Here is a 27,781-nt window from a genome sequence, read left to right on the forward strand (position 1 = left end):
GCTCCAAATACTGATTAGGTTCAGTCCAGAAAATCCTCAATTTTAAGTGCTTGACTGGCTCACACACATGAAATCTGCAGGCTGTCAGATGGATGACCAAGATCAGTGCCCAGAGGAATTCTTTTTTCCTCCGTGCCAGTTAGATGAGAAAGCACCTTAGTGTGCCAAGCAGTTAATTCTCCCCCATTGCTGAGGCTTTGGCCACTGGCAGCAGGCAAAACATCCTTGTCCCACACCTGCACCACATATCTGTGAGACTCCACAGGAACATCATCTTTTCAGCCTACCTAAACCTGTTCAGCTCAGCAAAGGGGCATGTGGGCTAACAGCCCATGCTATAATGGAGGCTGGACTATGGAACCATCTCTGGCTTTATACTTCATGTAGATTCAACAGCTATATTTCAGAAACTCAGCAGTCTCCACCTTGAGTTTCAAACAGAAACCAAGTATGGATCTTTCAGGCCACCCTCTTGCTTGAATTGTTTTATCTGATTTACATGCAGCACTGTGGCTTTCATCTGACATGCACAATGTCACCTGAAGCAGTATGTACAAGGTGAAGCCCAAATCTATGCCAGCTAAAACTGATACACAGAGAACAATCTTTGCAACTGCAGACAGCAATTGCGCTAAACTGTTAAGCTCTGCTTTGAGTATACCAGTTAAAAGAAACTTATTTCAGGAAAAACTTTGCTCTCACTCCTTCCTAAAAAGACAGAAATTGGACAATGAAAAGTATTTCAGGATCTAGCTCACATATTCTTGAACACTGTAAACATTTAGTCCAGCAATCATTTACTGGCTGTAATTTTAAAAAGCTGTTTCTTTCCTTTTACAATTTTTTGATTGCTGTTTTAATTTACACTGTGAAAAGAAAGGGGGAAAGAGCATGGAATCTGAAATGCTTATCTCACAAACAGGCACAAAAAATGAATTAATTATTAATATATCTTTGCAGCAAGTGTAGTGAATAACCTGTATTTATCACTTCCAGGTGATCCCTTAGCATGTGGTCTACCAACACACCACAAACACTCCAATGGATTGAAATCTGGGTAACTATTGGTATAATTTTAACTAATAGGCATTACACTGGCATGGCTGTCTGTGTGTGAACCTACCAGATTCATCACCATGAAGAGAAGTGCCAGATAGTCTCTGCTAAAAGATCAGAAGAGGCAGTAACACTGACTCATTTCTTATGATATTCTGTGCCAAGATTTTCTTGAGACCAAAGTAGAAAGCTCATTCTAAATGGAAAGGAAAGGAAAGGGAATGCCAGCCAACTCCTGCTTTCTCAGATGACTGTGAACTAAACTCATTTTGGTTAGTCATACACAGATTCTTATTATTCCTTTCATACATTCTTCTCAAAAAAATCTGAGTAACACAGAAGTCATGTCCTGCACCAAGGTTAACAAATTTTTTTCTAGAACACTGTTATTATTTTTCTACAGATCAAGAGCCTCTTAATTTTGATTTAAACAAATAGTTCTACCAGTCTTTCATTGGCCTCCAATTATGGATAACATAAAATATTGGAATTAATTAAAATAATGTAGACCTAATTATAGTACTTTCCCAAGAGACTCAAACATTAGTAGAATATAATTACAGATTTAAAACTAAAAGACACACATTTCCAAATAAATCAGTAAGTTATTTTTTGAGTCATATAAGAATACTGACAACATTAATCTGAAAGTTATGTAGACAGGGAAAAAGTAAAGCAAGAACAAGTGAAGCAAAGATTATGCATTATGATTTTCTACCACATCTCTGTAAAAAGATGTAGCAGTGATATCTACGTAATATAAAGCCTGCAACACTGAAAATGCACAATCTGAAAGTCCTAGAAATCTATGGAGTCAAAAGTGAGCTAACAACTAGGAGTGATTTACTGGAAGGTTCTCAAAAAAAGCCAGCTACCACTACATCTAGAAGACTTTCTTGTATCTTCATCTAGCATGCTTATTGTCTTTCAATCTCAGTTTCTAAGATTTATAACTATGAGGGAAGTGTGTTCTGGAATTTTAGTTTTATCTATGAACACCTATTACCTATTTGTAGAAAAATTATATCATTTTGAGAAAAATATTTTCATTCTTAAAAGGAAATTTAGGAATTGGGAGCTTTGACTGAGCTGCTAAAATTAACAGAGTAAAATGTAAGTAACTGAGTGGGAATTCCTGCATATTTTTATACTCCAAGGACACAGTGATATTTATAAAGGTCACAAAAATGGGAATGTGATTCTGCATTTGCTGTGTGAACATGGAGAGAATATTATGTCTACTAAGTGAAATAAATTCTTCCTCTACCTCAGTGTATTGAAAAGTACTTCTTTACAAAATATACTCATGTGTAAACAGGCTCTAGAGGAAGTAAAATGGTTTCTGTTTGCTCTGGGTTCTGTTTATTTCCATAAAATTTCTGTGTACTGTACAAACTACAACTGTGTTTCCCTTTTAGAGAAGGGAAAGAGACATTTGTTTTCACCCTTAGCAATGATAAATACTTCCGGAGACAGGAGAAATCATTGGTAACACCTTCAGTAACTGCTCTGATTTTTAAACTGCTATTTTATACTAAGTGATAAAATGGGATTTATCTGTGTATTTTAATGATGTTAAAAATGAACTTTTTGTTTAAGTGCTAATGAAGCTTTTATGCAAGAATGTCAAATATAGCATAGCTTGAAAAATAAGCTCACATACAAAAGATAACAACATGCAACAGTCAAAAAAGATGCTCCTTTAAATGGACCTTCATGTATGAGATTCTCTGAACTGTTTCCAAAGAAAAGAACATTTCAATGAATCATGTACTTACAATACATGAGAAAATGAACATCTGGGATATATTCAATCCAAAGCTTATCATGAGGAATCTACTGAGCAACTGCTAGGAAGCAGCTTTGATACATGTTAAGGTACCATACAAGTCCCATAGACAAAGGCTGTCCAAACCCACATGTGTTCAATGCTTTTCTGGTGCGCTTTTTCTTAACCTCCTCTATGCAGACACCACCCACTGCTGTGGCTGAATTGATTAAAAGGTTTCCAGCAAGAAAAGAGCTGCTTAAAAAGAACATTTTGCATTACCTCACAGTAAACATGCATGCATGTGCATATACACAAACATGCAAATACAGACACAGAGACATATATATATGTAAGTACATATCAATCCTATATACTGCTAATGTGTCTCTAATGAATAACCAAAAAAGACAAGCACCAAACATTTAGAGCATTTAGACGGGAGTGATGCATCTGCATCCAAAAGCTGAGTAAAACCCACATATTCTACTACTGTCCAGCAGAAACTGGACACTCCCTTTCCTAAATCAGCCACAAGATTGAGAGTCCAGTGGGCATTTTAATATTGTGCCTGTGACCTCCATAAGACAAGACACTCCAGCAAATAATCACAGGATTATAGAGTCTCACTTGGGGCAAGGTGGGGCTTATTCTTCAGCTCTGTGAGATTTGAATTCTCTGTTGCTCTGGTGAAGCTTCTTGAAGAATAAAGGTGCATCATTCCACTTCTATGCTAAGCTGCCAGTTGTGGCTTTTACAGCCCTTGGGGTATTGAATTCCCCCAAGCTGGGGGAAGAAAAAGACCCTGATGTCCAATTTGAGTAGCCAACTATGTGTGTAATAAGTGTTTCCTCTTTAAAATTAAAAAAAAAAGTGAAATCTGATTTAAGTACCCTTGTATCACGAACAGTGGATACTGGGCTTTAGATCCCTGTAGGGTGAGATGCCTAACTCAAAAACCAAAGAAAGACAGAGAGTTGTTGACATAATTCTATGTTGGGTGTTTCCCACTGGCTTGTTCAATCAGCATTCAGTTTAGCCTGCACTTTCTTGACTCTGCTCTGAGATACTGGACTCTTGCACACAACTGGAAATGGAGGCATCTTATTCTGGGGCCAAATTCCTAGAAAAGATATTCACCTGAAACCTTTTTTTTGAGTTGTAAATTTTATTTATACACAGACATATAGCAACCCCCCTCCTTTAATTCAAAATCTGCTGACATAATACATCTATGAAATGCACTTTTCAGTAGGTAGATAACATACATTAACAGACACAGCGAGTGTTATATTTCACAGTGCAAAAGACAATGGACCAGGACTATGGACCAAAATATGTTTGCAAAACAGCCCTTGGGAGTCTGTAGACTGTAAATCTGTAAATCTCTTACTATAATTGCACTACTAGTACAAAACTATTAATATAACTGCATTGACAGATCATAACAATACAAATTTGCAAAAATGTATATGTGACAGAATGTAGCCCCTTACAGATTCTTCCACATTAAATAAACCAATAGACATAAGTGTTCAAATAAAAAAAGCTATAGTCAGAATAGCTACTGCTACAGAAGACAAACTTAGTAGATACATGCAGCTGACTAATTCCATGTGTTTGGGCAGTGCAACTCATCTAGAGCCTAGACAAGAGGGATGCTAAGTAGAAGTTCAAAAATATTCAAATATTCAAAAATATTTTGTACTCAACTAGTGCACTCTACTGTACAGTTCTTACCTTTAAATCTATTCTAGCACAGAGCAATATTCTCCCAAAATAATTTTCTTTTCCTTAGAATCTCATTAGGTAAGCCCCACCACCACTGGCCCTGTAACTACCAAACCAAGAAAGAAGAAAAGGACTGAAGGTGTTTGGAGAGTTTAAAATTGAAAGCACAAATAATAAATCAGAAAGAACTAAATTTCTAAAACCTCTTAGCCCTTGTTCCTCATAAGCACCTGAATAAATACAGCATCATTGTGAAAACTGGTCATTTAAAGGCCCCATGATAAAGAGAAGAAGTAAAAATACAGATGACTCTTTATCAGGAACATATGTGCAATAGTTCTAAAATAACTAAGGCATTATGATTTACACACGTGTATTTCAAATTACAGATTTAGGCTTACTCTGAAATGCACGGGATTTTATGCCTGTATAGAAAGAGTTGTACTATAACATTGAAAACTCCATTTGGAGAAACAGTATGCCTTCATGTGTTTTGTGCTTTTAGAAATTAAGAAAAGCTGTCCCCAAGAATATAAATAACCACTAAGTACATTCAAACCAATCCAGGTAATGAATTATGAAGAAAGATAAACCAGATATTCTCTGTATTTCTGGAAAAAAAATATGAGAAGCTCTGACTAGATAACTGCAAGACAAATGGAAGAAGCAAATGACGTAACAGCTAATCTGAATTGTGGATGGTGTGTTATTTAAGGTATTGTATGTATCAGGAAAGAAAATTTCAATGTATAGAAAGCAGAATTTACCAATAATAAAGATCACCAAGAATTCAACACAATCTTCTAAAAGAGTACATCCATAAGCAGGTATATTTTCCATGTAAAATAATGATTGCTTTTACTTGTTTTCATGTGAAAATAACATTTTTAATATTAAAGATACACTAACAAATCTCCTCTTCTGCCAAAGGTGGTATCACAATCTAATCAACTGATGCAAATTTTTAACATCTAATGTGTTTTGTGTTTGCAATACGAAAGGAATAGGGAAAGAAAACTATAGAGCTTGCCTGCATTTGAAAGATAAGACAGATTAACACTGCCTGGGAATTTTAAAGTACTAAGAGCTGTTTCTGAATAATTCCATATGTGAACGCTCTTATTTTGGGATAAGAGAGTGCTTTGTTCCTGTTCAGCTTGACCCACTTTCTTAAAGTATTTAATTAGGAACAGTTTTATGTATAAGAAAAGCTTTTGTTCTCTTGATTAAAGCAATAAAGTTCAGTATCCAGGGTTTTTGATTCAAAACGCCCTAAACATTAAAAAAAGATAAACAAGCTATGGAAACAGTGCCTAGGTATTAAAATGAAATTGTGACATTTTCACTGCTTCTCTAAATAAATTTTTTAAAAGGTAAAAGGTTTTTTTAAACAGTCTTCAGTCAGCAATTACTTTCTGCTGTAATCTATAGGCTGTGGATGGCTACTCAGAATTCTTTAAGACAAATCTGTTCTTTGCAAAGCATAAAGTAATAGCAGAGGCTTTTAAAAGTATGTGTGAAAGGGTCAACTGTAGTGTCTTGGGACTTCAGAAATCAAACTATTTACCTAAAGTAAAACCATGCAGTCTAGAGAAAACAAGAAGAGCTCACTCTTCCTGTACTCTAGCTAATCTAAATCCAGGTGAAGAGAAGTCTGTGGTGTCAAACTCAGCACTTTGACCACCACATACACCCAGATATCTGCTCAGAATGCAAGCAGTGTGATTCCACTCTTGCCTCCGAAAATACAGGGTGGACAAGTTTAGAGAAACTTAAAAAATTGGAAGCCTCACTTCAGATGTCTGTAAGTATGTCCAGTAAGTGTGAATATGAATGCTTTGGTCATGTAAGCCTCCTAAGGTACTGATGCTGGTGCAGAAATTAGAACATAGCTAAACACTATAGCATCAACCTAATAGCCAACACCTGAGAAGCAGGAAGAACAGCTGCATTTAGCATTGTCATCTCTACGTGATTCCAAGTACCCCTTGTCAGTTCCACAGCACAGGCAAGTGAGGTACATTAAACCACTAAAGTAATAACAGACAGTTTATGCCATGGGTGGTTAACACATCTAATCTTGCAATGGAACAGATGAGGAATTGTCACTAGCATGAAAGGCAGTGTAAAAAACCCACATTAATTCTTATGCATTGCTCAGCCATTTATTACTGGCTGTAAATGGCAAGGTTTGGCCCCCTTCTGCATTCACCCACATCCTCTGGTAAGTGCTCAAGATGTGGGACAGGGGGATTAAGCACAATGCTGGACATTCTCCAGCTGGATGGCTGACAAATAAGGACTCACATGCAGACTCAGACATACTTCATTAAGAAAAAATTAAAATTCTTCATGTACGTAATATAGCAACCTGTTTATGAGTTGTATGTCACCCTCCCAGAAAGTTCTCTATACTGCATGAGTAAAACCTCCAACCTTTCATACCCAATAGATCTACCTAACTCTCCTATAAACAGAAAAGATGTTCAGTTCTCTCTCCTGTCATTAAATGCCAATTCAGATCTTAAATGTTTGATCTTCATTTGAAAAATAGAAGATTGTATACTATGTATTCAGCAGGCACTGTGATGACCCTTTCTGTTGTGTTTAAGAATAGATTAAAACCAAGTAATTTGGCAGGCTACTGTTCAGACAATAATGTCATGTTTCAGCTTGTGGTTGATGTAATCTTGCTCTTACATTCTACTGTTTCCATAAGAAACAGCGCATTGTGGCTTTCTAGGAAACACGAAATGACACTGTAAGCCACATTAACAATGTGTCTTTAAAACCTGTCATATTTTATCTTGAAATTATTTCCACTGAAAAAAACCTACTTTTACAAACACTAGAGGATTCAAAAATATATTATGTAGTCTAAAAGAAGAAAAACACTGCTTCTATCCTAGAAACACCTGTTTCTATTCATTGCTGACTACTGTTGTGAAAGAGAAATGCAAGTTGTGGTATTACTCAAAACAAGCTCTTTCCCCCAACAATTACATTTTTACGTCAGTTCAAACACTTTTTTGTTGATAAACAAAAGGAAAATAGTCTTTCGAACAGAATTACATTTTGGTATTTTACAAAGAGAATAGCAAAAATTACGCTGTACAACAAAGCAAATTTCATAATCAAATCCAATAAATAAATCTCTAATCACAGAAAGTGATGAAAAGGTTTTTTACTTACTTTCAGTATTAGAAGATGAATGATTGAATTCTAAACATCATGTTCTTGTCTTTGAAGCTCCCTGTCACTTTCTAATGAAGAGTTTGTCACACAATTGCCAACATTAAAGCTCAAACATTAGAATTTGCGTCAGAACAATGAAATATTATTCTGAAATTAAAATTCTCACTTTCAAACCATATTGGTTACTTCCCTCTCAATCAGCCTCTTCTCCTTTTCCACAACAGTACGAATCCATAGAGCTTTTAAGTTACAACTGATATTATGAAATAATTATTAATATAAAATGCTGTCTAATTATGAAAAATGCTATACTAATAGTCAGTGTTTCAGCAGCAGAAAATTACCAAATACAGAAGCAACTGCCCAATGTAGCAATACACAGATGAAATATATTGCTATTATATTCTCATTAAAGAATCGAAAAATATTTTATGTGTGTAAGAAATCACAGATCACTGCTTTCTAGTCACTGCCCATAAAGAGCATGGTTTCTAGATAAATAACTAAATGTGAGTTTTTCTCTGCCATGTTTAAAAGAACCATTTTTATAAGTCAATATTCTACCATATGACTCTGTTGAGAAATAGTGCTTTAGGGAAAGACTTCTCTGATTAGCACACAATACCTGTTGCTTTTTATGTGGGCAAAGACTTACTAAGCATACTGCATGCGCAAAATTGAAGGAGTTCTGGATAAACTCAACACAAACAGTGAATTAATTACTAATTGCAAACGTTAAGAAATAGCCCCTGGGAAACTGCCCAGAACATTTTTATCCAGAAGCAATATGACTGCTATTAATTAAAATTTAGGAGTGCCACAGATATGCAACAAACTCAAAAACAGTTATTCACAACCTAATAGAGTGGAGAAAGTAGAAGTTAGGCTACAAATAGACTATTAAAAAGTGAAAGAAACAGACCTACAGGTATTTTGAAATTACAGAAAAAGAAGGGCACATAACAGGTAAAATCAAAGAACAATTCATTATTTTAGAAGAAGTGATTCATTTCATACAATTAAAGAATGAAGGTAAAAAGAAACCAACACACAGTATGTGTAATTTTGCAGGATGTAGAATCTGGACAATTAAAACAGGATAACTATTGGTTGCTTTTGCTGTTTCCAATGTGAGAAAATGTTCAATTGCTATACGAATAAAATCAATCACATTTAAGTCAAACCATCTGAAGACAGAGAAGCAGGAGAGCACCTAAAGGAGACAAATGCCAGTCTTTTTTTCAGTTAAGCTAGTGTCCAATTCAAAAAGATTTCAGACAAACTGGGAAAACTTCATATTGCATTCTGTATTTGAACCCTCTTCTTCCTTGATGATGAAGGTGAAATACTACTGTATTTTTTGCTTGACACTGTAAGTGCATTTTTATAAAGAGCAAACTGAGGGATGTTGACAATCTATCCAACTATCAGTTGGCTTCCAATTCTTTTATTTTCAGTCTTCTGTTTCTTCTCAGTATTATTTAGGGTTCATAGAGTAACATTATCTATTTTCTGTTTCATGTGCAGATGAGTCTCTTCTCCTGTTCTTCTTTCTTCTGTAATTCTTTCTTCCGTAATTCTTTCTTCCGTAATTCTTTCTTTCCTGGGGGTATTTCCAAACCTATTGCTGACAAACTTATCTTCAGTCTGTAGAGTTCATATACAAGGTACCACAAGAAGCATCTTGTTCTTTCTTTGAGACATGGGTGTTGAGCAGCTGCCTGACTAACATTGTAAAACGTAATGTGGAAGCATAAACGGCACCACAAAATCCTAATTAAGTTTATTAAACTAAAACGTTACTTAAATGTTTCAAATAGCCTAACACCAGCAATTGCAAGAATTACTTTTTTTTGTAACATGTTCTGTTCACAAAGTTATTGATCTCCCTCAGACACTTAAAGATTGCAAATATAATGTATCTTTTTGCTATTTAGTTGAAAATTTTATCTTCATATAAATATAATTAGCAAGAAAGCTAATTAACAATATTAACAACTGTTCAAGCAGTGTATCTTAGACTCACATTTGCCTATCATACACATTTTTTAGATCCTGATTGTCTTAGACACACATTTTAGGATGGGAAGAATGACCTGCAGGTGTCTCCCATCTTAGAGAGACTGCAGAGTAACCTGGTGACAAGGTCAGACTAGACACCAAACTTGTACAAAGTTCCACTGAAAAGCAAATTGACCTCTTAATGTTCTGCAACTTAAAAAGGCATTTGTCTGAGGTATTATTTGAGCAGCAAGAAGTATTACCTTTTACCTCACTATTATGCTTTTATCCAGATAAAATAGATGTTTGTAGTCTGATATGTCATTTTCCATATTGCTACTGCTAGATTGCAAGGATTAAGGGGGCTTGCAATAGTATTTTAACCTGCAGCTTGGGCCACATTCCAGGTATATGAATTCTGACTGTGCAGAAAGTAAGAGTACATGCTGGGTGGTTTCCACCAAGGAACAGACTTCTTTAAGTTCTTCTACCTCAGAGATAGCATAGGGGAAGTCTTCTAACAAGCCACCCAGGAGAAACATCACAGAAAACAGCTTGGCATGTGACAACTTTCTTTAATGTGTATACAATCTCATTTTACATTATATTACTATAAACAAATTTTCTTTGAAACAAGTCTACAAAAATCTTCATTAATGGATTCTGAAAATATTTAAGTGAGATACTTAATGCTAAAGGCATATTTGACATAAGAAGATTTATGTAATGCTCCCTTTGACGGTCAGAGGGTCTATTGAACATCTTTACCATGATATCAAGAACTGACCTATTATTCAGGTGAAGGAGTATATATTGAGAAGCTCAACTCATTCCAGCATTCGGTGGTCTTCTTTGGGATTTGAGGTGACATACAACAACTGCCATGAGGTAGGTAGTCTGGAGAAGGACACTGTTGGCTTGCTGTTTTGTTTGCTTTACACAGTAAACTGAACTGTACTTCGAGTGTGAAGCTTCAACATTACCCTTACTGTCACATCAATTCTTAACTCCTGAATACATACTCTGTGGGGCTAGCACACAGATGTAGAGAAAACTTCTGGTTCAGATGTAGGCTCTGCTGGAGATAGTGGATGCTGCTACGTAACATACTGTAAAAGCCTGATTACCTGCTGTGTATATTGATGCAGTTCGGGTGTTTTACTTGTGCCTTTATTCATATCGATCTCTTTTGGTTCCCATATTTTTAAATACGCTTTTAAAATGTGCAGCTGATATGTGCTGTGGTACTTATTAGCCAGATAATCATAGAATATGTTGAGTTGGAAGGGACCCATCAGGATCATCAAGTCCAACTCCTGGCCCTACGCAGGACATCCCAAGAATCTCACCATGTGCCTGAGAGTGTTTTTCAAATACTTCTTGAACAGGCTTGGTGCTGTAACCACTTCCCTGTTCCAGGAGCCTGTTCCAGTGCTCAAAAGCCCTCTGGCTGAAAAAAGTTTTTCTAATATCCAAACTAAACTTTACCTGACACAACTTCATACTGCCTACAGAGTGAAGAGATCAGTACCTGCCCCTCTGCTTCTCCTCATTACACTGTAGACTGCAATGAGGTCTCCCCTCAGTCTCCTCCAGGCTGAACAGACCAAGTGACCTCAGCTGCTCCTCATATGGCTTCCCCTCCAGACCCTTCACCATCCTCACTGTTCTGTTTTGGACACTCTCTAACAGCTTAGTATCTTTCTTATATGGCGGTGCCCAAAACTGCACACAATATTTAAGGTGAGGCCACACCAGTGTAGAGCAGAGTGGGACAATCACCTCCCTCAACCAGCTGGCAATGCTTTGCCTGATGCCCCCCCAGACATGGTTGGCCCTCCTGTCTGCCAGGGCATGGTAATATGCAAGTCTTTGTTGTGTATGGATTTTCAACATTAATTCTAACCCCATTTTAGATCTTTTCATCTTATTAGATGAATAACACTCAAGTCTGACCAAACTCTAGATAAAAAGCAGTCAATTCTGTTTCTGTATTTTCTGTGCACTTCAAGGAAAGAAGATAATTGCTTGAGTGCATGTACATGTAGAAAGAACTAGACCAGGATAGAGTGTTTTGTCTATATTAAGTAATTTTCAAATTTCACTATTTCTAATGTATTAATAGAACTGCATTAACTCCCTCCTGTATTTATTTTTATGTCCTAGCTAAAGTTACTAAAAAACTCTATTCAGATCACATTTTAAAACATTTTAAAATTTATTTTTCAAAATTCATTAAAATTTTATCTTCTTCTTCTTTGAAATGAAAAAACAAGTCATTTAAACTCTGTTTCAATAACGCTGTTTTCCTTCATCTGTTTGCTTTAAATAAATATATATTAACATGTACAAAACCAAAAAATTAAATGCATGTATTTCACCAAGATGCATCTAAGTCCATGAAAAAATGGGGATAATAATACTGCACTTTCTTACTCTGATATCAATGAAGAACATCCATTCAAATACTATGCCTAGGAGAAAGCCAGATGTAGTGCTCATGTAAAAATAATTCAAAGGAGAGTTCTGTTCGGACTGTGAAAATGACACATAAATTCTTTACACACTGTCATACCAGGATTGAGTCAAAGTCAAACAAACATGTGACTCTTGCTTTGAATACTAGTTGATTGACTGATGGTATAAACCATTTAATGGGACTCACATTCAAAAGACTTCTGAAAGACTGTCCTATTTTAGCATTCTGAGATGTCAGTAACAGAACAAGTTCAAGAAGAGAGATTTAAACAAATGTTTGGGAAATAACATTGTCAATATTTACCAACTGTACTACTAAAAAGCCTTTTTTTTTTGTAATGATTATTTAACAAATTCCTTAATCAGATACATATTCTAAAATACTCTGAGGTATAACATATATACTCTGTGAATAACAGAGCCTCCATTTCATCCAAATAAAAATTTTATACCATGTTAAATGCTCTTATAATTTCTCTTTCTCTTAAGCATTTGGACGCACATAGATAATATTTAAATCTACAAACATGTACAGACAACATTATATATATATAGTTATATATACAAATATAAACATAACTATGAGACATGCGTAACACAAGGTAATAAATAAGATAGATATATATGTTTAAAAATATCTCACTTTGATTTTGACTGATCTGGATTTTGCAATAGTTTTGTCACATCCTACACATTTTTCTGCTGTACTTCTTTTGATTTGTTTTTTAACAGTCTACTTAAGCTAAATAAAGATGACCCTAAGTGCAAACAAAAACATTGACAGTAAATTAGCATTTGTGAGGCACCTGACATGTTTGAAGTATTGTGCCAGTATTTAATTACAAGTCCTCAAAACAATCCTCCAAACCAGTAAGCATTTCCACGAGCAATGCTGCAACACAAGGAATGAAGGTACCACAGGGGAGAAACCAAACCATCACCAAAGCCCTACACACAGTACTGGAAGCAGCACTAACTTTTAACAGTGGTATTTCTGTTCAGATAAAGTAGGAGAACACAACTGTGATTTCTAGCATTGTAATAATCTAGCAAGGTGTTACAATGTTTAAATGTACAATATTTAAAGTCTCAGAGTTATTACCAAATCTGTGGTAACACTGAAATTTTCTCTGTATACAAATATAGGCCAAGTAAGGTCACATCTCTGCCAAACCAGACATTTCACTTAGCTTTAATCATCTATAGTTACCGTGTCTAATCTGACTTAGTCACACAACTCATCTTTAAAGTCAACAGAGAGATGAGCAGCTCTGGAGAGTGATACACCTCACTAATCTTAAACACTCATTTTAGGATGAGAAATGGAATGGGATTCTGGGGATGGATAACTGAACATAAACTTTAGCTGTCAGCAAAAACCACTGCACAGAGTTCCTGCAGAGCCAGGGCTGAGGGACAGATTTCTGTCAGACTCCATGGAAATTACAGGAATCGCCTAATGTACACTCCAAAAAATAAAGGTTTTTCATGCATATAACTCAGAGACACAATTGATAAGACAAAAATGAAGATGTACTTACCAAAAACAATAGAGGACTCACAGTAGTAGTAACCATTTGGTTGCTTTTTTTTTCAACATGGAGCAAAGATCAAAGCGGTGCAAGATTTCATCTCCAAAATAATGGCTTTTGAAATCTTCATACAGGTTGGAGTCAATTTTTTTCACCTTTAAAAAGCAACATAAAATTCAATTAGGCATTCTACTAGAAGGCTGAAATTTCATAGTTGATTCTTATAGTTTTCATTTTAATCAGAATTATAGTTAGGATGGAAAACTACTTCAAGATGCAAAAAGAATACAGACACAATAATGTGCCCAATCGCCTGTTTCAGGTAAGCACTGTCTGTTGCAGAACTTACACAATGAAATAAGTGTCATTATTCCTCCTTTCTACCACTTCTTCTTCAGTCCTGTAGGAAACAAACAGACATACACAATGCTACAACCGCTTTAATTTCCAACGGTTTGCAACAGTGTTCATGGAACATGTCACTGGGAATTATTTTTGCTGTCATCACTGGGCATGCTACTACAAGGAAGCATCTCAAATGTATGTCAAGGGCAGCTTTCTGAGTCTTTAAAATCACCACACAGGAGAATCTGGTTGTATTTTACCAGCACTAGACTTTTTTAACTCAATAAATCTAAAAACTTACCATAATTTATAATATTGGAATCATGCAGTTTTGCATATATGAAGTATAACATATTAAATTTTCTATTAGGCTCTTTTCAGAAAACATAATTTCAGTAGTTATTTTAAGAGTTTAGGAGTGCGAATTCCTTTGCATCTTCAATTAAAATATATGATTTCTGTAGAAATTTGCTATTTTCTCCTTCAATCTACCTCACAATAATATTGTTTGCTATTTAGGTATCATTACTATATGCTATGGGATTGTTAGTAGTGATGCTACCTCCAGTATCTCCAGCCCAGGGCTCCCTATTGCCTGGCTGCTGGAGCCCAGTCCAGTGCCCCGGAGGCCCAGAGTCTTGATGGATGTAACTGCTGCTTTCACCTCTCAAGAGATACGCACACATGCTCAAAGGACACAGACATGGCTGGCTACATGGGATGCCACTGCCCTCAACAGCACCCACATACAGGGCTCACAGGAGACACAGGTGCAGGTAGCCCCTGGCAGAGACAGGTCAGCAGTGTAGGCACGCACATGGCCCTCTCCATGCTCACATGCACATTTGTGCATCCCCAAAGTACGACCACGGGCCCTCTGTCCACCTGGTACCCCTGCTCAAATTGCAGGCCTCTTACTGACCCCACAGGTCCCCCACTTGCTGTCTGGTCCAGCTTGAGGACAGCTCCTCACACACACAGTGTGGGGAGGATACAGATATTTGCCTCTAGCAGTCAGCTGCTCAGCTCATCAGACAAGCATGCCCACCAGCCTTATTTTAAACAGACTGGCCCCTTTTATAGCCAATTCTGTCCGCTCCTCTTTTGTTCTTCCCTTGCAGCTCCCACATCCCCCATTCATTTGCACAGTGCAACCAAGCCCCCCTCCCAACATCTCAGACCCTCAGCTTTACATTCCCAAGAGCTGCAAAGTCCCAGTTTGCCTGTAGTTTCTTGACAGGCCCTCAGTTACTATGACTGACAAGGTTTGTTTCTTGGATTTGTGTGTTAAGTTTAACAGGTTTGTATCTCTGCATATTTTGCTTCTGTTAGCCTCCTTTCTCTTACCATCTCATTTGACAAGGTCCTCAATCCTACTGCAATGAACATCCCCACACTCCACGTCTTTATTAGTCTGTGGGGCTGACCAGCTTTGGCTCTTGTTACTACTTCCCTTATCATTCGTTGGTCAGGTTTGGGTCTCTGTATGTGTTTCTTAGGGCCTCCTTCTTTTCTTATTATCCCCTTCTGCACTGAAAAGGTCCCTCCTCATCAGACACCCTGAAAGGAGCATATACTGTCTCCTTCCTCACTATACCATTACACTGTATGCATTCATCTGAGCATTACATTCATGCATTTCTTGTGGTGCTTCATTTAAAGTTACACATATGCAAGATAGGCTTAGAGTTGGTATGTCTACTGACCTTTTACTTAGGCACAAAATTATTGGCTTCAGAAGCACTTTGCTTCCATAAGTACCCGCACATCTGGTTCTCTAAAGTCTAATTTAGAGACTTTTGGTCCCCATAATTTTACTTTAGTGAACGTCAGAAATGTCTATTTCCTTAATCTCTGAAATTAGGACATCTAGTGGTGGATGTTTTTCATTTCGGGAACACAATCTCCTTGGAAGACTACATTCATTCCATCCTCACTATCACTATTTGAAATTTGATTTCTATGGCTAGATTAGTCCTTATGTACTAAAGTTATTTTGAAATTAAATCATCATTCCTTGCTTTTTGGCTGACAGTTCTTTGAAAAACAGTCAGATATCAATTAGTAATAAAAAAGGACCTTTTCAGCCAGGAGAACACTTGTCAAAATATGAAGCCTTGAGTACTTCTGGAATGAAATGAGGAAAAGATAAAAATCACAACTTCATGCTCCAATAGAAAAATAACATTTAAAAGAGGCAGGGATGTTGCTTGTCAAAGGCAGATTGGTAAGGTATGAATCAAATGCTGCATGCTCAGGAATTGAGTTGTGCTTGTGATGCACTACTCAAAGGTATTTGGAAAACCAGCCGTGGTAAAACTATGATATTTTTAGTAACTGGAGCAATTGCTAGAGTGCTGCCTGTGTGATGTGAAAGGATGAAACAAAGCAGGTGCATGGGAAGGGCATGGCTCATTTCTTAACTGAAAGGGTCTGGAGCAGTAGAGATGAAAGAGAAAAGTTGTTACCACATGGGAATAGTATAGATGCTGATTATAGAGATAAACCATAATGAGGGGGGTGAGAAACAAGAGTACTTGAGAGGCCATTTTGAAGCATTTGGTGTTGGGAGGGTAGGAGGAAGACACCTGCCTCTTAAAGGAAGAACTGTAATGGATGGATGATGCCTGTAAAGGGACATGGCTGTGTAATGTGGGCCTGGAGAGGCACGGCATGAGGACCTCCTGCAGGCCTGGCAGCGCACCAGCAACACAGCCTTTGGTAGCCCTGTCATGTCTGTTAACTCTGCGTATGCCTCCCCTGTGTGCACACAGCGAGGGTGCAGCCTGCTGTCCCCAGCCTGCAGTGAAACCCCAGTCCCCGTGGCTGCTCCCAACAGGCAGTCTGAACCAGGGGCTGGAACCAGGTGTGGGACCAGGGGCAGGAAGGCTCAAGTGGTGATGGACCTTAACACAGACGCAAGCAGCCTCGGGTCCCATGTACCAGACCGCACACCCAGCACGCCGCTGGGGTGCTTCCATCCAGCCGGGAGGCCGCGTGCAACTGAAGGTCTGTTCCCGCGGGCCCGGAGGGCTCTGCCGGGACAGGCCCGCCGTGTGCGGCGGGGCGGCGGCGGGATGGCAGGGCGACGGGATGGGGGGCCGCGGCCCGGCTGCGGGGGCGGGTCCGGCCATCCTGACGGGGCCCGGCGGCAGGGGGAGCCTGAGCGCGGGGAGAGACAGGGGAAGGGGGTCAGGAGAACACTTCTGGGATGCAAGGAGAGGCAGCAGCCCAGACGAGCTGCCCGCCTGTGGTGAGAAGGGTGAGTAGAGGGGGAAGAGGTGAGAGAGGGTTGGAATTGGGGTGGTGACAGGGGATTAATATGGCTGATCCCTTATGTACTTGTATAGAAACTGGTACTGTGTGATGGTGCTACATAAATACCGGGCTGGGACCCTGAAATGATGGCCAGGTTATGGGCTGCACTGCTGTGAGAAGCTGAGGTCAGCACATGTGTGTCTCGTGTACCTCTGAGGGAGGATGATTCTGTTCATGGATATATACATGCCCATGTACATGACTGTATTTATGGGTATTTGGGCATACATACATACTTTAAAAAAATAAAGGATACAAAGAAAAACTGTAAATCCAGCATTGCTGGTAGTTTGCTCTGTTACACCTTGCTTGGAAGCAGATGGCAGCTGTATCTTTTCAGATGGTGGCTGCATCTTTCCACTTGAACATTTATTGCTAATGCCTGGTAGATTCTTAGTTTCTCCAGAGTTGGAAGAGTGAGCATTAACCTCCTCTTGTCAATTACAGTTACTTCTCAGGACCTTTTGGATGAGTTGTAAATAAAAATATCTCTCTCCAACAGAATGAGTGCCACATCAGCCACAAGCCATGCCTTGCTACCACTGCTTGGGCCCGAACAAGAGGACCAAGAGGGCTCTGAGACACACATGTCTGTTTTGTGGTATGCAGGCCAGCTGGCAATTACTTATTATGATACAGAAGATTGCTCAGTCTACTTCATGCCTGAAATACCTGATAATGAAGACCTCAAGCTACTGCAAAAAGTGACTGGGGAACTTAATCCTCAATGCATAGTGACCAGTGCAAAACAGGACCAGAATATTGCCAAATTCCTGACCAACCTAACAGCTACTGCTGGTGATAAAGACATTGGAAAACCAGAAATTGTCCTGTTTCCTAATGTAGATTTTGGTCTAGAAGTCAGCAAGCAAAGGATCCTATCTAGGCAATTTCCATTTATCCCATCTCATATGACTGCAACAGAGAAAATTCTCTACTTGTCCTCAATCATCCCTTTTGAAAGCCCACTCATGATACGAGCCTTAGGGGGCCTCCTTAAGTTTCTAGACAGGAGAAGGGTTGGAGTTGAGCTTGAAGACAGCAGTACAGCAGTTCCTATTTTGGCCTTTAAAAAATTTGTGCTGTCAGATACTGTGAATATGGACCAAGACACTTACTGTGTCCTGCAGATATTTAAAAGTGATATCCATCCTTCTGTGTACAAGCTGTCCAGTGGACTAAAAGAAGGATTCAGCTTATATGGAATTTTAAACCGCTGCAGATGCAAATGGGGAGAAAAACTTCTGAGGCTGTGGCTCACACGACCTACCCGGAACTTGACAGAGCTGAACAAACGGCTAGATGTTATCAACTTCTTCCTGATGGCTCAGAACCATGAAACAGTCCTCACTCTTCAAAACTGCCTCAAGAATATTAAAAATGTGCCTCTTATTCTAAAAAGAATGACTCTTTCCAACACAAAAGTTAGTGACTGGCAAGCACTCTATAAAACAGCATACAATGCAGTGTGCCTTAGAGACACGTGTCGTTCTCTGCCCAACACTATTGAACTTTTTCAGACTATTTCACGTGTCTTCACTGATGATCTGCACTACATTGCTAATCTAATCAGCAAAGTGGTAGACTTTGAAGGCAGCCTCTCAGAGAACCGCTTCACTGTTAGACCCAATGTGGATGCCACTATCGATGAGAAGAAACGAAAGCTGATGGGATTGTCAGACTTCCTTACAGAAGTGGCACGAAAAGAACTGGAGACTTTGGACGATCATATTCCTTCCTGTTGTGTGATCTACATTCCTTTGATTGGGTTCCTTCTCTCCATTCCACGGCTACCAGATATGGTGGAAAAGAGTAACTTCGAAATTGAAGGCCTGGACTTCATGTTCTTGTCAAACGATAAACTGCACTACAGAAGTGCTCGGACTAAGGAGCTAGACAGCCTGCTGGGTGACTTGCACTGTGAGATCAGAGACCAGGAAACACTTATCATGCACCAGCTGCAGACAAAGATCTTGGAGAAGTCTGAAGTACTTAACAGCGTGATTGAGTACACTGCACACCTAGATGTGCTCCTAGCTTTGGCAGCGATGGCCCGGGAGAACGCCTACTGCCGACCTCACTTCACTCACCGCCACGGCTTCCACATCAAGGATGGAAGACATCCACTCATGGAACTATGTGCAAAGACTTTTGTGGCCAATCCTGTGAACAGTGGTGAGGCTACCAGACGAATTAAGATCATCACAGGGCCCAACTCATCTGGAAAGAGTGTTTACTTAAAGCAAGTAGGTCTTATAGTATTTATGGCTCTAATTGGCAGTTATGTCCCTGCAGCGGAGGCAGAGATTGGAGTAATTGATGGCATTTACACAAGAATCCACAGTAGGGAATCGGTTTCTGTAGGGCTCTCCACTTTCATGATTGATCTTAACCAGGTTGCAAAGGCCGTAAACAATGCCACAGAGAGGTCCCTGGTACTTATTGATGAGTTTGGTAAAGGGACAAACACACTGGATGGCCTGTCCCTTCTGGCTGCTGTCCTGAGGTACTGGATCAGACAAGGAACACAGTGTCCACAGGTCTTTGTCTCCACTAATTTTCACAGTTTAATGCAGCTAGAACTCCTGCCTGACACACCTCTTCTGGAGTATCTGACCATGGAGACCCACCAGGATGGAGATGAGTTGATATTTTTCTATCAGATCAAAGAGGGCATGTCCACTGTTAGTCATGCTGCCAACATTGCAGCATTAGCAGGAATGCCAGCCAAAATTATTGAAAGAGGAGTGGAAATATCAGAACTGATTCGCAACGGAAAACCTATCAAATGTCTTGATCATCCTTCAAAAGGAGATCGGATGGAAAAATGCAAGTCTGTTGTAGAAAAGTTTCTTTGCCTAGACCTTGATGATCCCCATGTGGTCTTGGAAGAGTTCATGACTAAGGAGGTGCTACCTTCTGCAGCTTCAGTCCTGTAACAGGTATGTGTAAATGCATAGATTGCATCTTATCCACTATGTTCAGTAGGAAAGTTTGGTAATTTAAAGAATGCTTACTCTGACATAACACCTCACAGTACATTTAGCTTTTAACAAACTGTCTATAGTTAAAGCCTTCCTTCTTCTTCTTGTTTAAAGCAAGTACTGCAATATGGGGTACCATATGAGTGTAGAAAGAGGGAAAGAAGAGAATTTAAGAACCTCTTTCAGCTCTTGGGTCACCCAGTTTGTGCATTTTTCATCCCTGTTGTTAGAACCACAGATTAAAAAAATATACTGTAGAAAAATCACAACACATTTCTACTGGTCTTAGAAGACTGTGAAAGCAAAATGCTTATTGTTTTGTATTGTGCTAAAGTGATTATTTCAGCCATTTTAGGATCAGCATCAAAGATTCCAAATAAGTATGCGCCTCAGATTCTCATATCAGCAAGTAACAGTTGTCACAATACAAACCACTGACAAAGAGCCTGATAAATGGAAATACAGAGGGATTTAATGAGCTCTGTGGCTTTTCTTATACCATCATTTCTGTCCAAAATGCCAGAGATCTCAGCAATTATTATAAAAAGAATGCTGGAGGTCAGAATCACCAGGAACTGAGAAGTGCTTTGGTTTTCCTGAGAATCACTCTCTTCTCTAAGGTCCTGTATGATACAACTATGTGTCTATGCCACATGGATATAAATAAAATCAAAATTATAAATCTAGGAATGTAAGAGAGAAAATCACATTTTCTATTCTGTTTTTAAGTATTAAGTAAAACTTAACGTTAGAGGCATAATATCAGAAGGGAGGATTCCCTTTCACTTCTCTTGTCATGCAGAGGATCTTTATTGAACACAGTATTGAATGTATGCATATGCAAGAAAAATACATTAACAAATTAATGACCCAAGAGCCATATCTAAGTACTATTGAAGTAATAACCTTTCCTGCAGCGAGGTAAGTGCCTGAGATTCCTCATGTAAATAAGACAGAAGAGACATTAGATAGCTTATTGTCTGCCAAAACTTGCTCTAACTGCTTATATTATGGCTAATAAACACATCAGCAGACACACAGCTATATGTGATTTCAAGAAGACAAAAATAATAATGTCACATAAACTATGAGAAAATTTACATGAAAAAAATTAATTCCCTTCATAATTATCAGTATTAAATGTGTTATCAGGTATGTCTAGCTGAAGATAGCAAAAAGACGAATGTGAGCACACATCAAAAATTTTTGAAGTTGGAGACACTGCTTTGAGTTTGTTTCAGTGTGTTTCATTCAGTGTGTTTGTTTCATTACCTCCTTGGTAATGAAGGAAACTATTATTATTACTACTACAAAATAAGCACCTTATGTTATCTCTGTATGAAACTGGAGATAATCATAATAATACTGTCTGCAAAATAATATCTAGCATCTCGATGATGTTACCAAGTTGAATGGTAACAGTGAATCAAGCCTTGTAGAATGCTCACAAGTGTTTTCTCACTAATATATTCTCTTTTACTATCTGTACATACAGCATTCTAAAAATATACCATAGAAAATAATATAACATACTAAAGATTCATAAATTATATTTTTGGCATTTTTTGTTGTCAGCCACTGTCTAGGCTAAGTATATACTCTGTACTAATTAAGCAGATGCCACAGACCAATTTAGCTGTCAGTCATCTTCTACTTATGAAATTTATTTAACAGTATTTGCAGTTCTGGCAGCACTAGATATCAAAGGACCTCCAAACATCATACAGCATTTATGAAGTGTGCCTCATAGCACACCCTGAAATAAACAGGAGTCTGGACAAATGAAAAACAGAGAGGTTGTGACTGACCTGCAGCAACTTAACAGGCAAGTGAGGGAGGCAGAAATAGAAATGTTATGTTCAAGTGCAAAACTCCAGTTACTTCTTTCATTGTGTTTCATTAGGTTCTTTGCATAGAACTGATAATGATACTAACCCAAGATTCTTATCATTCAAATAATTCTGGAAATAGCTAAACATGTGCAAGTAAATTATATCTCTCTATCTCCTTCCACAAGGACAGCTAGAAGCATGCTGATTTTGGGAAGTTTTCAGTGGCGCATCTGCTCTCAGGAATGTCTAGCTAAGCATGAAGAATGGGTTGCTCCCACTTCTGAGTAGGTAGATAAGTCCTTTAATCTAAGAAGCTGAGAGGGGTACAGCTCTTTTCTAATGAACTTTATTTCACACTTTTATCCTTTATTAATACCTGTTTCCAAGTTTTTTGCATTTACCATTTTTAGCTTAATGCTGTGCCTTCAGAGTGAAAAGCTTATTTCTTGAGATTTTTCCTAGTTCTGAATTCTCAAACTCCTTGTTTTGTAAATATATTTTTAATTCTGGGGAAGTTAAAATCTTTTCAGAATAAACGCATTTCAAACTGCTGAAGCTATATTAGGGTTTAAAAAAAAGATTTTTTTTTTCCCCCAAAAGATAGATTTGGTGGAATTTAGATGTCATTGTGAGGAGGGTGACTTAAAAGAATATTGCTTCAAATAAGGCGACTTACATTTAAAAATTAACATAGTTATAAAGCTATAGCTGAGAACTGTACTGAACCACTTTACTACTATTTGGTCTTTCATATGCTTTCACATGTAATTTTCATTCATTCCCCCTTCCTTGGTTTTCATATTCTTGTATGATCTCAAAATGCAACTAGACATTGTATTAAAATGTACTGCAAAATAATCATTCCTTTTATGTTTCATATTTGTATTTACTGCTTTCAGTAAAGGCATGAAACTATCTAACTAAATGCATGTACACAATGAAACAAAAAATTATAGTAAAGATTAATGCTTATGCCTGACACTGAATTGACAGAGAAAAATTTACAGATTTTTAATACATAGTATCTTTCTATACAGTATATCTTTAGAATACCATATGCATTATCTAGCATTATAGAGAGCTAAGGAAGATGGTTTGGAATGACATTGACCTGGTTCTGTCAGCAGCAGTGAATATCATAACACAGAAAGTATGCATCCTGGCTAATATTTAATGGAAGGTAGATAAATACAAATGAAACAAAGAACCAATCAAAAAACAACCAGAAAACAGAATGGCAAAAACTCCACCCTGATTGTTTTAGATGTTTAAACCAAACAGTTAAATTACTGAACAGCTGATATTCTAGAAGAGCTGTGGATTTTTAAAATGAGTGTTTTTAAAAAAACTGTTAATACAAGCAAAAGCTTATGTGAGCTTACAAATTTAATATCTAGAATATGCCACCTGCATCCTGTGGATAAGTCCTTACTTCTGTTTTAGAGCAAGTATGTGTGCCCTTGAAATTTCTTATGTATCTGAAAGCTCACTGCCTTCTGCCTACTGATTTCAGAATACTACTTAATTAAAATGTGCCCCTTCAGCATTTTTAGATATTTCTAATTAAATTTTAAAGTATTTTTCTTTAATGCCCACTATTAAGGAAAAAATCAACTTAAAATATTACTATTATGTAATTTAATTCCTATTTAAAATATTTTTTCTGAAAATTATTTTCCTAGACAATGTTAAAGGATCACATAAAATATTCTATAAAATGTCAACAAAAAAATTTACGGAGACATACCTCATGTTAGATAATACATTACAGTATTACAGTTAAATTAGTATGCAATAAAAAATAGGTCCACTAGTATTACTTCTATATATTTTTATGACAGTTATAACCTACTTTAATGTATTTCTGTATTTTGTCCAAAAAAAGCTAATAAATAGGCAAGAAATAACTGCCTGCAAGAGAGAATATAGAAGATGGGTTTCCTCACTACTCTGAAATTCACCAAAGCATATTCAGTAGAGGGAACTGACAGTCTGCCTATTATGCATAATCCAAATAGAAATTTCACTGTTTACTTGCTTGTTTTCTCCTATACAGAAACAAAACTTTGCAAACAAACAGCATGCATACAAACTACACCCTAATTAGAGTTCTGTAATTTTTAACAAGTACTTTTAGCCTTTGGTCTTGCCTAATTTCACAACAGAAAACAGACCGTGATATTAATGTACTGAGAATATCAAGAGTGGTAACTTACAGTACAGGACTAATGTTTATATAGTAGATGCACTACATTATTTTTATTAAATAAAATAAGTATTTTTAAAGTCTTACCTCTTCAGCTGGTTACAAAGTAGAGAGTATGATGCTACAGCATAAGCAGCACCTTTGTGCATCTCCAAATTAAACTTTCTAGATTGCTGCTGATCTACGTGAAATGTGAGCTCACCTGCTTACGTAGCTCCATTGATTTTGATAACTTCATGAAGGTCAGATGTGGTTTAAAAGCTCTTTCTTCTCCTGCCAAGATCCCCTTTTCTTGAAATATCTTCTTCATAGTCTCTGAGGGGGGGGGAGAAGAGTGTAGAGGTACAAAGATATTACCTAATAGAACGCTTAAAAATGTGCTTTCAACTGTAATTTGAGTCACAGTTGCTTCACATGGAAGAAACAAGATGATGAGTACTAAAAGGCAGGGAGATTTCTAATTAACTTCAAAGGTACATATATTATTTCATGTGAAAATGGTCTTACATTTGCAGTTAATGCAGGTCACAAATTTGGCTTTACTAAAATAAAAGCAATTAGAAAGCTGTCCATTTTTTTGGCCCAAAAGAGCTGTCTGTTTTTGCTATCAAAATAAGAATTCAACATTAGCCTTGTTCAAGAATCGCTCTCACTAAAGTTCTGGAAACTTTACAAAAACTCTAAATATGTGACAGAATTGTCTTTCTTCAAAAACACTATTCTGTATTTGGGTAATCTCCCACTCAGACCAAAGGAAATTTGAAAGTGAAAGCTCTAAGTGTGGCCCTGGATTTACATGCCAGAATTGGAAAACATATCAGGTATGCTGATGATTTTTTATTTGGGTTTTTAAGCTTCACTGTTGCCTTCTAAACTAATTTCCTATTTTTAATGTACACTTTGATCTGTCTACAGTCCAAGCCAAAGCAACTCTACAACACTGACCTACTTTACTATTTATTTCCCTATTTATCTACCCAATATAATGTTTAATTTCTTGGAAATGAATTTCAGTATAACTCTTGAATTATGTTCCATGTTGCCTTTAGCTAAAATACTGCATGTGAAAAATTTCTGTAACAATTTTGAAAACAGGTTTAGATAAAATTGATTAAACATGTGACAAAAATAATACTGTTAAGTAGAATATTTCTATTACTGAAATCAGAAAAACTGAAAAAAAAATTTTTTTCTTTGCAAATACAACTTCCAGTTTTTCACTTGTTGTAGGTCTAGCTGACTCATACTATCAACTGAAATTAAAACGGGAAAAAATAATCCTATCACATAAATTTAATAAAAGCATACCATAACTGTATTTTCATATAAGTGTATTATTTTTTGGCTTGATAGTTCAACAGTGCTTTATTCTCTCACCTGACAGAAACAGCATTACACTGGGAAGTGAACAGCACAGCTGACTTAAAAAAAAATAGGGAAGGCCCAAGGAAGAATATAGGCATATAAAGCTATCTAGCATAAGTCTGCCAGTTCACACTCTTGTTACATGTTCATTCGAGAGTCCTTACTCCTACAATTTTTCGCTTATTTAAGTGAGCTGCTTTGAAATGACATTTAAGAGGAGATTTTACAAGTTTATGCATTACTTTGCAACATAAAAGTTCTAGAAGAAGCTCGGAGTATTCACTTGGGACCTGGAGATCAAAATTCACTTCTCTTTCTCTGTTGCCTATGATTTATAACCTCAGGCTCCATAGTCTATGCAAAAGTTGGAATTTCTAAAGAAGCCAAGGAAATCAATGAATCAAATGCCATCTCTTAAACAGGCCCACCTGAAAACTTTCCTTCAGCCTTCACTTCCCACCTATAAGATGCTGATGCATTTTACAAAAAAGAATTAGTCCAACTTCTTATTCTAACTCACAGGATGCTGAAAGGACCACCTGATTAAAACCTGCGTAACTTTTACACAATGGCAATAGGGATCCTATTACTGTGGTGAATGCTGAAAATAACACAATGGTTGAGGTGGGAAGGGACTTCCTGAGATTGTCTGGACCAACCTCCCAGCTCAAGCAGTGCCACCTAGAACAGGCTGTCTGGATGGGTTTTTATATCTCCAAGGATGGAGACTTCACAACTTCTGTGGGCAACCTGTGCCAGTGCTTGGTCACCCTCACAGTGAAAAAATGTTTTGTAATGGTCAGAGCAACCCTCCTCTGTTCCAGTTTGTGCCCATATTCTCTCTCTCTCTCTCTCTCATCTCATGTATGTATATACAAGCATAACTGCTATATAAATAAATACATCTGTGTATCTGAATCTATACAGCTACGTATCTGTAGCTATAGACTAACTATATACCTATAGCTATAGCTATATATCTCTAGACAAGTACAGCCTACCCACTTCTATTATTTTGAATTTTGTCTGCAGGAAACATTTCTAAATTTATACTGAATCCCCACTAAGCTACTGTGCAGCTGTGCACACAAATGCTGCTGAATAATGGATTAACATATCAAAGCAGAAGAATACAAATACCCATTTGCTGCTTTTTCAAAATGAGATATGGAAGTTCAAATAAGTCAATTTAGTTATGGTGTGTGTGTATTTCCATGCGTCCAACAGCCTGCTTATTTTCTGATGTTAGAAAGTTAATAAAATGTTACAGTTATTTAAAACTAAAATTATCTGTAACAAAGCCATTTTCTGGTTCCTGTGTTTGGTTCTCTGAACTGCATCATTTGGGGACCTATTGACTTTGATGTTCCAGCAAAGGGGAAGTCTTATCAAAACCAGGTTTACATTGCCCTGTGATATTCTGACTCAGTCTTGTGGATAGTCTTTTTTCCCCTCTAAAAGCTCCAGTTTTTTTCTGCCATCACATCTTATGCCATGCAGTCTTATCTCCCACTCTGCAGTCAGGATCTGTACTGGTGCAGATTTGCACCTCTCTGGGTGTCCTAACTCCAGTAAGAGCTTAGTATCAGACCAGAGGTTTGCCAATGTGCATCTGAGCACAGGACTGTAAGCCCCTGGTTCTCAACAGGGCAGATTGACCATATTGCACTGTGAATGTGTGGCACATTGGGTGAGACAGCTGGGCACCTACACTTTACACTGCTGAACAGCAACCCTGTGGCCTGATCATCTTCCTTTTGTGCTAAATAACTTTGTTTGATATCTGCTCTATTTATCTTTCCAAATTCTTCTTTCTTTCTTACCTGGCAATTCTTATCAAGAAAAAAACATAATGAAAAGCCAGGTCAGAGGAGAGAAAACAACTTCAGAGAGAGACTGCAGTTTTAAGTTTAACAGATTTACGTGTGTGTGTGTGTGTGTGTGTGTGTGTGTGTGTGTGTGTGTGTGTG

The 27,781-nt window shown here is 37.6% G+C and overlaps 2 protein-coding genes and 1 long non-coding RNA gene across 8 annotated transcripts in view; 2 read left to right on the forward strand and 1 right to left on the reverse strand.

Moving 5' to 3' along the window:
• Nucleotides 1-27,781, reverse strand: part of AKAP7 (A-kinase anchoring protein 7) — an 88,178-nt gene that overhangs the window by 35,858 nt on the left and 24,539 nt on the right. The window contains 3 exon segments of the mRNA XM_027690989.1: nt 13,771-13,822; nt 13,824-13,916; nt 24,649-24,761. Coding sequence (XP_027546790.1) covers nt 13,771-13,822; nt 13,824-13,916; nt 24,649-24,761 — 258 coding nt within the window.
• On the forward strand, nt 5,033-24,529 carry LOC113971267. Its single transcript, XR_003535492.1, has 3 exons — nt 5,033-5,043; nt 21,286-21,295; nt 23,638-24,529. It is a non-coding gene; the product is annotated as an uncharacterized LOC113971267 (long non-coding RNA).
• On the forward strand, nt 16,688-24,529 carry MSH5 (mutS homolog 5). Of its 6 annotated transcripts, none has more exons than XM_027690969.1 (3): nt 16,688-16,972; nt 17,872-20,366; nt 22,426-24,529. In XM_027690969.1, exon 2 carries the CDS (start codon nt 17,928-17,930, stop codon nt 20,361-20,363), a length of 2,436 nt encoding a protein of 811 aa, XP_027546770.1. In that variant the 5' UTR covers nt 16,688-16,972; nt 17,872-17,927; the 3' UTR covers nt 20,364-20,366; nt 22,426-24,529. The 6 variants fall into 6 exon arrangements, with proteins under 6 accessions (XP_027546770.1, XP_027546755.1, XP_027546778.1 ...); XM_027690954.1 differs by lacking the exon at nt 16,688-16,972 and adding an exon at nt 17,010-17,115; XM_027690977.1 differs by lacking the exon at nt 16,688-16,972 and adding an exon at nt 17,012-17,115 and having other exon boundaries at nt 17,927-20,366.

Source organism: Neopelma chrysocephalum, unplaced genomic scaffold (genome assembly GCF_003984885.1).
Source record: "Neopelma chrysocephalum unplaced genomic scaffold, ASM398488v2 Primary Assembly neopelma1_23, whole genome shotgun sequence".
Classification (NCBI taxonomy): Eukaryota; Metazoa; Chordata; class Aves; order Passeriformes; family Pipridae; genus Neopelma; species Neopelma chrysocephalum.